The following is a 13,502-nucleotide window of genomic DNA, read 5'->3' as shown; positions in this document are numbered from 1 at the left end:
AAAATACTGTGAGGATGCAGCTCCTGGGTTCTCTGTCCAGGACTGGTTCCTACATGTCCTGTCCCAGCTGAGTGCATGAAACTATGAAAATGACGGTGGTCAGTGAAGTGTTGATGAATGACTGTTACCTATGTAGTTGTGTCAGTATTTTTCTCTCCTGGAATATCCTCCCCAATTAATTTTTTAAAAAATTCTGCTTCTCATATGAGGTGTCTCTCAGTTCTCATGTTGTCTAAAAAGACTGTGCTGATCCTCCCACCAACCTCTGTAGTTCTTGCTTCCCTAAGTGCCCATGGTAGTTATGTCAGTGGCCTCCGTTCTTAACACATAATCACACATTTATTTCATATCCCTCAGAACCTGACACAGGGTTTAGCAGAGAATAACATGTTCCGTTCTGTGTAGAGTTGAACTACATTAGATTTGTCAACCACAATGTCAGACCCAAGGATCATTTTCTTAGGAAGATCATAATTTATGACCAGTTAACTTTAGTTGATTAGTGTTCAGATTATATTACTATTATCTAATGCAAATGTATTCCTCTCAAATTCTTTATTTTAGGGCAAAATAGTACAACATGGGACTTACATTGGGCTCCTGAAATCTGGGGTAGACTTTGATTTCCTTTTAAAGAGGAATGAGGAAGATCTGGAATCTCCAGATCTGGAATCTTCTACCCTGAAGAATCAGTCCAGACCCTTGATGAGAGGTGCTGCTCCAGAGCTCCAAGATGTGAGTTTCTCATCCTGCAACATGCTGCTGTATGTCTGCTCTTGGTAGACTCGTGGAGCTTCAGTCTGTTCCACTGGTGACATCTTCATTTGTCCTAAAGTAGATCCTAAGAGTCCAAGGCCCTGTTCCATGGAACTGGTAGAGTTAAAAGAGCATGAAGGGAGAAAACCTGCTTGTGGGTCTCCTTTGGGTGTAGGATGGAGGATCTTATGAAGATCAGTAGTGGGTTCACTGCTATGACTTCTGGGTGTATGTGACTCACAATGATATGTGAACTCTTTCATTTACCATAGTTACATCCTACTCATTGTGGTGGCCCCCAGCTTCCCTTATGCATCCAGAGGCTTTAAATCAGCTACTTTTCCTATATGTTGAAATGTTGTGGCACTGCAGGTGACTGATAGTAGTATTTTGCCTCATCATCAGATGATTTATGATGGGTCAGAGGAAGCATGTGCAAAGAACCTGACAAACAGCAGACTTTGGAGTTAGTTCCCATCTTCCTTTCTTATTCTTTAAGACTGAGAACCATGTCTAATCCACCTTGAATCCCAGTGAGAGAGCTGAGGACATCCTGGGCTCCTGTGACTCTATAATGCATTCTAAGTCCTTCAGACAGAAATGTGGTAATGCACTAGATCTCCCTTAAAAACATACATAGATTTCCTCAGTATCCAAACTCTGGATAATTCTGATAAGCATTTGGGTTAATTCCTCAGTTTCTAAACTCAGGAATCACTCTCTGAAATTTAGGAATCAAATAGATTCAGATTATATACTTGTCTCTTACTATCCAAACCCATTTTACTCAAATTCACTCTGTGACCTCAGTTTACTGAATTTAGCTAGTATTTTGAACCACAAGTATGCTGTATGTTTCATGTTTCTATGATTGAATGACACAAATTATCTAGAAGGATACATAAGCTTCATATCATTGTGTGTATTATTTTGGAACAAGCTTCTGCTGAGAGTCATGACTGACTTTAAGCAAAGCCACCCAATAGTGAATAACCTTGTACAAATGATGCTTTCTTATTCCTAACAGATTCTTAGGAGTGGGATGGCTGGGTCAAAGATAAAGGCACACATGGTTTGGCCAGATATTCCCACACTCCTCTCCATAGGAGATGGACCATCTTGCACTTCTACTAGTGTATGAGATGTGTCTGTCTCCCCACAGCTTTGCTGTCAAGGGCTTTGTTGAACTTTTCACATTTGGGGATTCCTTATTTAAAATTTTGTCCCTCACTGCCATTTTTCCCTCCCAGACTGAGAATATAGAGGTCACACTTCCTCTAGAGGACCGTTTGGAAGGAAAAGTTGGTATTAAGACCTACAACGATTACTTCACAGCTGGTGCTCAATGGTTTATCATCATTTTCCTTATTCTAGTGAACATTGCAGCTCAGGTAAATAAGGACATTTATTTTGGTGTGTGCCCTCAGCTTGGTATTTACATATTTATACTGTATTTATGTTATCATTATTTTAATATGTATATGAAGATATTTATCTCAAAGAACTGGCTCATGCAGTTGTGGGATCTAGCTGGGTGAATGTGAAACCAGAAAGGCAGGCCTGAAGGCTGGAACGTCTGGCAGGAGCCGACCCTGCTGTCTGAGGCAGAATTTCTTCTTCTTCCAAGCGGCCTCAGGTTTTGCTCTTAGGGCCTTTGACTGACTGGATGAGGCCACCACAGTGTTGAGTGTGATCTCCTCTACTGAAGTTCTAATGATGGATGTGACCCACATCCACAAAATACCTTCATGGCAACATCTAGACGAGTGTTGAATCATTGGACACTGGCCTGCCCAAGCTGACACAGACAGCTGACCATCACAGTACTTGTCGAATGTTTTTTTCCTACATTTGCACTATGATTACTGCATTTTGCAATTCACTTGTGTTTGCTTTGAGATACGTTATCTGTGGGGAGCAAAATAAGTGAAGGTTATCGGTATTATGTACGTGATGGAGAACTTCCAGGGAAAAAAGAATATCTTTTAAAGAGTTTAAAATGTAAGATGCCCTCCCTTGACCTGTAGCCATCTGAGGTGTGGGGCTTGGCACAGGCCTGGGCTGAAAGGACCATCTCTGTTTTCTGGAGCCTTTCCATCCCCCATCCTATTGAGCGGGGTGTGAGGCTCAGTGACGTCAGTGTGTGAGTGACTGTTGTTTCCTGCTCCAGGTTGCCTACGCCCTGCAGGATTGGTGGCTTGCATACTGGTGAGTGATTCCTGATCTGACCCAAAGTGCTGTGAAATCTGCATGAAATCTCACTTTCCCACAGTCAGGGGGAGAAGGGAGGGGCTTGTTCAGCCTCCTCTTCTGACCCTCACATAGTTTCCCTGAAGAAAAAGTAAAGTTCCTGCTGGTGGAGAGTGACGCTCCCGTAGTCTCTCCCCAGGTCTGACCCTCAGCAGCTTCCTCATAGATGATTTTGAAAACTGAAGGTTGTGATTCAAATTGAATCTTTATAAGGTAGATGGACACAGAGCCCTGTGAACTGGGAACCATTTTTCTAGCATAAAATACATTTCTCAAATTGAGTTTTTATATATATATATATTTGAATACATTCTGTCTGAAGCATAATATTTTTTTCTTCCCTGTTCTATAGGGCAAATTTACAAAGTGCCCTGTATTTTGAGGTATATGGAAAAGGAGAGACAATTGTGATGCTTGATCTGAACTGGTATTTAGGAGCCTATTCAGGTAAAGTTGAATTCTCCGGTCTATTATATGAGAGTGTGAGGTGCTTACAAGGAGCCTGTGTGAGCATCTAGGGCTTCCAGGCATAATTCGGTAATGTCTCAACAGATTTAAGAGTTTGATTTGCATTTACTCTGTGAATTAACTAGAACAATTATCTTTAAAATCTAGAAGAAAGAAGTTGAATGGAGATTCTTGATTTATTGTGCACTGGTTTTGGTAGTTAAACCAGGATTGCACATTCAGAAAATCAGCCACTGCAAATACATGGTATTGTCTATTCTAATAGGTTGCTTTAGCTAAATCTTATATTGTTATATGAATGGGCAATGGGATTAGAAACAGATCCCTACTCTGTGGTTCAGAGTTTTCCAATTCTGTCTGAATAAGCTCTGGCTTTTATTGATCTTGAAGGTATGCAAAATCCCTTCACCACACTGCTCATCTCTTGGGCATCACTAATTACTTGAGAAGCTAAGCAGGGGGAATCCAGCATCTGGGGATAGATTCCTTCTCTTTCTTGCCTTGAGTTCACAGTGTTATCTTATCTCCAGCTATGTGATTAATTTAACATGTGACTAATATTAACATGACTCACTGTATTCACAAGAGCTTAGAATATATATAATATTACATAGTGTTTAAAAGATGTCATCATCTAAAATTTTAAATATCTTTTTATCCATTCATTTGTTGATGGACATTTAGATTGCTGCCATGTCCTGGCTATTATAAATATTTACTACTATGAACATTGGGGCATAATAATAAATAATAATAATATCAATTAATTAATTTTTAAATTATAAATAAAAATAATAAAATAATTTTATATTGGATTATAAATGATTGGGTTTCACTGGTTGCTCAGATAGTAAAGAATCTGCCTACAATGCAGGAAACCTGGGTTCGATCCCTGGAGAAGGGAATGGCATCCAACTCCAGTATTCTTGCCTGTGATATCCCATGGTACCAGGGTCCAGCCCCAGTTGGATCCAGCGATTCCCTCAGGAGAACGGCGTTGGCGAAAGAGGATAGATAAAAGGGGAGAGAAAGAGGCTTGATCTAACTGGTTTATGCAGAAAACCAATAAAGTTCGTAACACTGAACTTTCTCTGACCACAGAGGCCACAGGTACCCTCTCGAATAGCTGAAGGTGCCCCACCTTAGGCACCTTCTTGAGTGGGTCTTAGAAGCCCGGGCAGTTAAGTGGTCTCAGAGAGCCCCCACGCTCCAATTAGTCATCCTGAAAGAAGAACAGAGAAGAAAAGGAGAGAAAAGGAAACAAGAATGACACAGGGAGACCAAGCCTGATGAGCAAGGCCAATAGCTTTATTTTCAAAAGGAGTTTTTATACCCTAAGTTGTACATAGAGGATAATAGTGAATGCAGAGTCATGCAAAGTCAGCAGTCCTTGACCCTCATCGAGACCAGGCTTTCTTTTCTGCAAACTTATCGTATACAAATGCTTTAGGTGATTTACATCATCTTCTGGCCAGGAGGCCTATTAACATTTTATGACTTTTTGTTCTGATAAAGGTTAGTTAACCAGAAAACTTATTTTCTCTAAAAGTAATTTTCTAAAGTTTGGCGCCACTCTCTGAAAGCACTAGATAAAGTTGCATTCCTATAAGGCAAATGTGCAGTGGGCTTTAGCAAGGAAAGAATTTACTACCTCAAGGGTCTAAAGTTGTTAACACCAAGGCCACTACTTATTTTTTCTATATACCAACTATATTAATTAATTAATTATACTCCCAGGGACACAGTGGGTAAGGGATATGGAAACTTGGCAGCAAGCATTAGCTCAACAATGAAATCTTCTACTAGTTCTATTCTAATAATTTCTAACTCCCCAAGAGGCTCTATACTATTTGAATATCTTAAGCTGCCTGTGCTTCTCGCAGTTGGGAGGCTGTAAACAATCATATGTGTAGGTGTAGGAGTCCGGATAAACCTGTCAGGCAAGTTAAGAGAGCCATCTGAGGGGTTTGGATTGAAACACTCCTATTATGCCCAGGAGACTTATTAACTAGGGCCGTAAGTTGATTTCCTTCAGAGAAAGGTGGTTGAGGATAGCCCCCTGTTAATATCAGAGGAGTTGGTGAAAGTCGTAAAATAGTAAAACAGACAGATTCTGGTTTTGGGGTAGATGCTCAAGCAGATCCAGGGGGCCCCTTGAGTCCTGACTCACCTTGGCCATCAGGGCTCTCCCGCATGACCTTGTCATGGGAGGGTACTCCTGTGCTGGCTCCCAGCACCATGGACTGAGAAGCCTGATGGGCTATGGTCCATAGGGTTGCAAAGAGTTGGACATGACTGAAGTGACTTAGCATGCACACATAGATGATTAACAATGTTGTGATAGTTTCATGTGGACAGCAAAGACACTCAGCCATACATATATTCATTCTCCTCCAAATCCCTTCCCCACCCCCCGTCCAGGCTATCACATAACTGAGCAGAGTTCCCTGTGTTATACAGTAGGTTCTTATTGGTTACCCACTTTAAATATAGAAGAGTGTGCATGTTGATCCCAAACTCCCTAACTATCTCTTCCCCTTTCTTCTTCCCCCTGACAACCATAATTTCATTCTCTAAGTCTGTCAGTATGTTTCTGTTACATAAATACATTTATTTGTATAATTTCTTTTTAGGTTCCACCTATAAGGGATGTTTTACAATATTTTTCCTCTCTGACTTACTTCATTCAGCCTGACAATCTCTAGGCCCACCCATGTTGTGGCAAATGGCATTATTTCATTCTTTTTTAATGACTGTGTAATAGTCCATTGTATGTATGTACCACCTCTTCTTTGTCCATTCCTGCCAATGGTTATTTAGGTTGCTTTCACATGTTAGCTGTTGTAAACAGTGCTGCAATGAGCATTGGGGTGCATATATCCTGGTATGTATCCTTTTGGACTATGTTTTTCTCTGGGTATATGTCTAGAAGTGGGGCTCCTGGACTACCAAGGTCATATGGTAGTTCTATTTTTAGTTTGTAATGAACCTCCATACTGTTCTCCATAGTAGTTATATCAATTTACATTCCCACCATAGTGCAAGAGGGTTCCCTTCTCTCTACAGCCTTTCCAGCATTTATTGTAAGATTTTTTGCTGATGGCCATTCTGATTGATGTGAGGTGATACCTCATTGTAGTTTCGATCTGCATTTCTCTAATAATTAGTGATATAGACTTTTTTTTTTTTCATGTTGACCATCGGTATGTTTTCTTTGGAGAAATGTCTATTTATGTCTTCCACTTATTTTTTGATTGGATTGTTTGTTTTTTTGATATTGAGCTGCATAAACTGTTTGTATATTTTGAAGGTTAATCCCTTGTCAGTTGCTTAGTTTACAGTTATTTTCTCCCATTCTGAGGATTGTGTTTTCATCTCATTTATGATACCTATATATAATGGGATATTACTCAGCTACAAAAAAGAATGAAATTAGCTGATTTGTAGAGACATGGGTGGACCTAGAGTCTGTTATACAGAGTGAAGTAAGTCAGAAAGAAAAGCAAAAAAAAAAAAAGCACATATTAACACATATATGTGAACTCTAGCAAAATGGTACAGATGAACCTATTTGCAGGAATAGAGATAGTGATGTAGAGAACTTATGTGTGGAAACATGTGGGGGAGGTGTAGGAGATGAATGGACAGGCTAGGATATACACTACCATACACTAGATAGCTAGTGGGAACTTGCTGGATAGTACAGGGAACTCAGTACAGTGCTCTCTGAGGACATTGAGGGGTGGGATTAATTGAGAAGGGGAGGTATAGGAGGACAGGATATATGTACATATTGCTGATTTACTTCCTTGTACAGAAACTAACACAACATTGTAAAGCAAGTATATTCCAGTAAAAATAAATAAATAACAATATTCCCACAGGAAACACTTGTATAAACTGGCTACAAAGAATGTGTTATATAAAAATTCACTCTTTGAAATTTGGTATTTATTTTATGAATCACTTGCTAAGAAATCCAAATACGTTAGCTGTTTACCTTCTTAATTGGTGGACTATGGGGGCTTAAAGGAAGAAGGAAAGGATTCTGTTTTATATTCATATAGGGTAGTGGGCTAAGGCAAATGCTTGTTGATGGAATTCAGGAATCTGAGCAGGTTTCAGAGTTTAACACTGATGTGTCAGCTGAATGGAAAAACACTACATGAAGGAATATTTATTACAAGGGTCATCACTCCTTTATTTACCATTGTGAGTTGAAGAGATGTTCGGAGGGCTATTTTCATTTTTATATGGATCAGTTTAGTTCAGATCAGATCAGTTGCTCAGTCAGTCCGACGTTGTGACCCCACGTACTGCTGCACACCAGGCTTCCCTGTCCGTCACCAACTCCCAGAGTTTACTCAAACTCATGCCCATTGAGTCAGTGATGCCATCCCATCATTTCATCCTCTGTCGTCCCCTTCTCCTCCTGCCCTCAATCTTTCCCAGCATCAGGGTCTTTTCAAATGAGTCAGCTCTTTGCATCAGGTAGCCAAAGTATTGGAGTTTCAGCTTCAACATCAGTCCTTTTCTTTAGGATGGACTGGTTGGATCTCCTTGCAGTCCAAGGGACTCTCAAGAGTCTTCTCCAACATCATAGTTCAAAAGCATCAATTCTTTGGCATTCAGCTTTCTTTATAGTCCAACTCTCACATCCATACATGACTACTGGAAAAACCATAGCCTTGACTAGACAGACCTTTGTTGGCAAAGTAATGTCTCTGCTTTTTAATATGCTGTCTCGGTTGGTCATAACTTTTCTTCCAAGGAGTAAGCGTCTTTTAATTTCATGGCTGCAATCACCATCTGCAGTGATTTTGGAGTCCCAAAAAATAAAGTCTGTCACTGTTTCCACTGTTTCCGCATCTGTTTGCCATAAAGTGATGGGACCACATGCCATGATCTTAGTTTTCTGAATGTTGAGCTTTAAGCCAACTTTTTCCCTCTCCTCTTTCACTTTCATCAAGAGACTCTTTAGTTCTTCATTTCTACAATAAGGGTAATGTCATCTGCATATCTGAGGTTATTGGTATTTCTCCAAGCAATCTTTATTCCAGTTAGTACTTCATCCAGCCCAGTGTTTCTCATGATGTACTCTGCATATAAGTTAAATAAGCATGATGACAAAATACAGCCTTGACATACTCCTTTTCCTATTTGGAACCAGTCTGTTGTTCCATGTCCAGTTCTAACTGTTGCTTATGATCTGCATACAGATATGTCAAGAGGCAGGTCAGGTGGTTTGATATTCCCATCTCGTTCAGAATTTTCCACAGTTTATTGTGATCCACACAGTCAAAGGCTTTGACATAGTCAATAAAGGAGAAATAGATGTTTTTCTGGAACTCTCTTGCTTTTTTCCATGATCCAGCAAGTGTTGGCAATTTGATCTCTGGTTCCTCTGCCTTTTCTAAAACCAGCTTGAACATCTAGAAGTTCATGGTTCACGTATTGCTGAAGCCTGGCTTGGAGAATTTTGAACATTTCTTTGCTAGCGTGTGAGATAGGAGCAAATGTGCAGTAGTTTGAGCATTCATTTCCTTTCTTTGGGATTGGAATGAAAACTGACCTTTTCCAGTCCTGTGGCCCCTGCTGAGTTTTCCAAATTTGCTGACATATTGAGTACAGCACTTTCACAGTATCATCTTTTAGGATTTGAAATAGCTCAACTGGATTTCCATCACCTCCACTAGCTTTGTTTGTAGTGATGCTTACTAAGGCCCACTTGCCTTCACATTCCAGGATGTCTGCCTCTAGGTGAGTGATCACAACATCATGATTATCTGGGTCGTGAAGATCTTTTTTGTACAGTTCTTCTATGTGTTCTTGCCACCTCTTCATAATATCTTCTGCTTCTGTTAAGTCCATAATATTTCTGTCCTTTATTGAGCCCATCTTTGCATGAAATGTTCCCTTGGTATCTCTAATTTTCTTGAAGAGATCTCTAGTCTTTCCCATTCTATTGTTTTTCTCTATTTCTTTGCACTGATCACTGAGGAATGCTTTCTTATCTCTCCTTGCTATTCTTTGGAACTCTGCGTTTAAATGGGTATATCTTTCCTTTTCTCCTTTGCTTTTTGCTTTTCTTCTTTTCACAGCTATTTGTAAGGCCTCCTCAGACAGCCATTTTGTTCTTTTGCATTTCTTTTTCTTGGGGAGGTCTTGCTCCTTGTCTACTGTACAATGTCACAAACCTCCATCCATAGTTCATCTGGCATTCTATCAGATCTAGTCCCTTAAATCTATTTCTCACTTCCACTGTATAATCATAAGGGATTTGATTTGGGTCATACCTGAATGGTAGTGGCTTTCCCTTTCTTCAATTTAATCTGAATTTGGCAATAATGAATTCATGATCTGAGCCACAGTCAGCTCCCAGTCTTGTTTTTGCTGACTGTATAGAACATCTCCATCTTTGGCTGCAAAGAATATAATCAATTTGAATTAGATGTTGACCATCTGGTGATGTCCATGTGTAGAGTCTTCTCTTGTGTTGTTGGAAGAAGGTATTTGCTATGACCAGTGTATTCTCTTGGCAGAATGCTAAGAGCCTTTGCCCTGCTTCATTCTGTACTCCAAGGCCAGATTTGCCTGTTACTCTGGGTGTTTCTTGACTTCCTACTTTTGCATTCCAGTTCTCTATAATGAAAAGGACATCTTTTTTGGGTGTTAATTCTAGAAGGTCCTGTAGGTCTTCATAGAACTGTTCAACTTCAACCTCTTTGGCATTACTGGTCAGGACATAGACTTAGATTACCGTGATACTGAATGGTTTGCCTTGGAAACGAACAGAGATCATTCTGTGTTTTTTGAGATTGCATCCAAGCACTGCATTTTGGACTCTTTCGTTGAATATGATGGCTACTCCATTTCTTCTAATGGATTCCTGTGCACAGTAGTAGATATAAAGTTCTTCTGAGTTACATTCACCCATTCCAGTCCATTTTAGTTCACTGATTCCTAAAATGTGGAATTTTAGGAATTTGATGGCATTCACTCTTGCCATCTCCTGTTTGATCACTTCCAATTTGCCTGGATTCATGGACCTAATAGTCCAGGTTCCTTTGCAATGTTGCTCTTTACAACATCGGACCTTGCTTCTATCACCAGTCACATCCACAACTGGCTGTTATTTTTGCTTTGGCTCTGTCTCTTCATTCTTTCTGGAGTTATTTCTCCACTGTTCTCTAGTAGCATATTGGGTACCTACCAACTGGGGAGTTCATCTTTCAGTGTCCTATCTTTTTGCCTTTTCATACTGTTCATGGGGTTCTCAAGACTGGAATACTGAAGTGGTTTGTCATTCCCTTCTCCAGTGGACCACATTTTGTTAGAACTCTCCACCATGACCCATCAGTCTTAGGTACTCCTACATGACATGGCTCATAGTTTCATTGAGTTAGACAAGGCTGTGGTCCATGTAATTAGATTGGTTAGTTTTTTGTGATTGTGGCTTTCAGTCTGTCTGCCCTCTGATGGAGAATGATAAGAAGCTTATGGAAGCTTCCTGATGGGAGAGACTGACTAAGGGAGATACTGGGTCCTGTTCTGATGGGCAGGTCTATGCTCAGTAAATCTTTAATCCGACTTTCTGTTGATGGGTGGAGCTGTGTTCCCTCCCTGCTACTTATCTTGGGCCAAACTATGGTGGAGGTAATAAAGATAAACTACGGTGGAGGTATGAAAACCTACAAGACCCTTTAGAAAGTGAAAATGAAAGTGAAGTTGCTCAGTCTGACTCTTTTCAACCCCATGGACTGCAGCCTACCAGGCTCCTCTGTCCATGGGATTTTCCAGGCAATAGTACTTGAGTGGATTGCCATTTCCTTCTCGGGGGGATCTTCCTGACCCAGAGATTGAACCCGGGTCTCCTGCATTGTAGACAGATGTTTTACCATCTGAGCCACCAGGGAAGTCCTAACTTTTTAGTACTATCACCCCCAAAAGATGTCCTTTTCATTATACGGGATTGAAACACAAAAGTAGGAAGTCAAGAAACACCTGGAGTAACAGGCAAATTTGGCCTTGGAGTACGGAATGAAGCAGGGCAAAGGCTAATAGAGTTTTGCTAAGAAAACACACTGGTCTTAGCAAACACCCTCTTCCAACAACACAAGAGAAGACTCTACACATGGAAATCACCAGATGGTCGCACCGAAGTCAGATTGATTATATTATTTGCAGCCAAAGATAGAGAAGCTGTATACAGTCAGCAAAAACAAGACTTGGAGCTCACTGTGGCTCAGATCGTGAACTACTTATTGTCAAATTCAGACTTAAATTGAAGAAAGTAGGGAAAACCACTAGACCATTCAGGTATGACCTAAATCAAATCCCTTATGATTATACAGTGGAAATGAGAAATAGATTTAAGGGACTAGATGTAATAGACAGAGTGCCTGATGAGCTATGGTCGGAAGTTTGTGACATTGTATAGGAAACAGGGATCAAGACCATCCCCATGGAAAAGAAATGCAAAAAAGCAAAATGGCTTTCTGGGGAGGCCTTACAAATAGCTGTGAAAAGAAGAGAAGTGAAAAGCAAAGGAGAAAAGGAAAGATATAAGCATCTGAATGCAGAGTTCCAAAGAATAGCAAGAAGAGATAAGAAAGCCTTCCTCAGAGATAGGTGCAAAGAAATGGGGGAAAATAACAGAATGGTAAAGACTGGAGATCTCTTCAAGAAAATTAGAGATACCAAGGGAATATTTCATGCAAAGATTGGCTTGATAAAGGACAGAAATGGTATGGACCTAGGAGAAGCAGAAGATATTAAGAAGAATACACATGAGAACTGTACAAAAAAGAGTTCATTACCCAGATAATCATGATGGTGTGATCACTCACCTAGAGCCAGACATCCTGGAATGTGAAGTCAAGTGGGCCTTAGAAAGCATCACCATGAACAAAGGTAGTGGAGGTGATGGAATTCAAGGTGAGCTATTTCAAATCCTGAAAGATGATGCTGTGAAAGTGCTGCACTCAATATGCCAGCAAATTTGGAAAACTCAGCAGTGGCCACAGGACTGGAAAAGGTCAGTTTTCATTCCAATCCCCAAAAAAGGCAATGCCAAAGAATGCTCCAACTACCGCACAATTGCACTCATCTCACATGCTAGTAAAGTAATGCTCAAAATTCTCCAAGCTAGGCTTCAGCAATACGTGAACTGTGAACTTCCAGATGTTCAAGCTGGTTTTCGAAAAGGCAGAGGAACCAGAGATCAAATTGCCAACATCCGCTGGATCATCAAAAAAGCAAGAGAATTCCAGAAAAACAGCTATTTCTGCTTTATTGACTATGCCAAAGCCTTTGACTGTGTGGATCATAATAAACTGTGGAAAATTCTGAAAGAGATGGGTATACCAAACCACCTGACCTGCCTCTTGAGAAACCTATATGCAGGTCAGGAAGCAACAGCTTGAACTAGACATGGAACAGCAGACTGGTTCCAAATAGGAAAAGGAGTACATCAAGGCTGTATATTGTCACCCTGCTTATTTAACTTATAAGCAGTGTACATCATGAGAAATGCTGGGCTGGAAGAAGCACAATCTGGAATAAAGATTGCTTGGAGAAATATCAATAACCTCAGATATGCAGAGGACACCACCCTTATGGCACAAAGTGAAGAGGAACTAAAAAGCCTCTTGATGAAAGTGAAGGAGGAGAGTGAAAAAGTTGGCTTAAAGCTCAACATTCAGAAAATGAAGATCATGGCATCCGGTCCCATCACTTCATGGCAAATAGACGGGGAAACAGTGGAAACAGTGTCAGACTTTATTTTTGGGGGCTCCAAAATCACTGCAGATGGTGACTGCAGCCATGAAATTAAAAGACGCATACTCTTTGGAAGGAAAGTTATGACCAATCTAGATAGCATATTGAAAAGCAGAGACATTACTTTGCCAACAAAGGTCCGTCTAGTCAAGGCTATGATTTTCCAGTAGTCATGTATAGATGTGAGAATTAGACTGTGAAGAAAGCTGAGCACTGAAGAATTGATGCTTTTGAACTGTGGTGCTGGA

At 40.4% G+C, this 13,502-nt stretch overlaps 1 protein-coding gene across 1 annotated transcript in view; it reads left to right on the top strand.

The window, feature by feature from the left end:
- The window catches only part of LOC133258053 (ATP-binding cassette sub-family C member 4-like), a 170,082-nt gene that overhangs the window by 69,021 nt on the left and 87,559 nt on the right, over positions 1–13,502 (top strand). Inside the window, 4 exon segments of the mRNA XM_061434392.1 lie at positions 565–735; positions 2,007–2,147; positions 2,927–2,964; positions 3,359–3,453. Coding sequence (XP_061290376.1) covers positions 565–735; positions 2,007–2,147; positions 2,927–2,964; positions 3,359–3,453 — 445 coding nt within the window.

Source organism: Bos javanicus, chromosome 12, assembly GCF_032452875.1.
Source record: "Bos javanicus breed banteng chromosome 12, ARS-OSU_banteng_1.0, whole genome shotgun sequence".
NCBI classification, from domain to species: Eukaryota; Metazoa; Chordata; class Mammalia; order Artiodactyla; family Bovidae; genus Bos; species Bos javanicus.
This window is presented reverse-complemented; position numbering and strand designations above follow the sequence as displayed.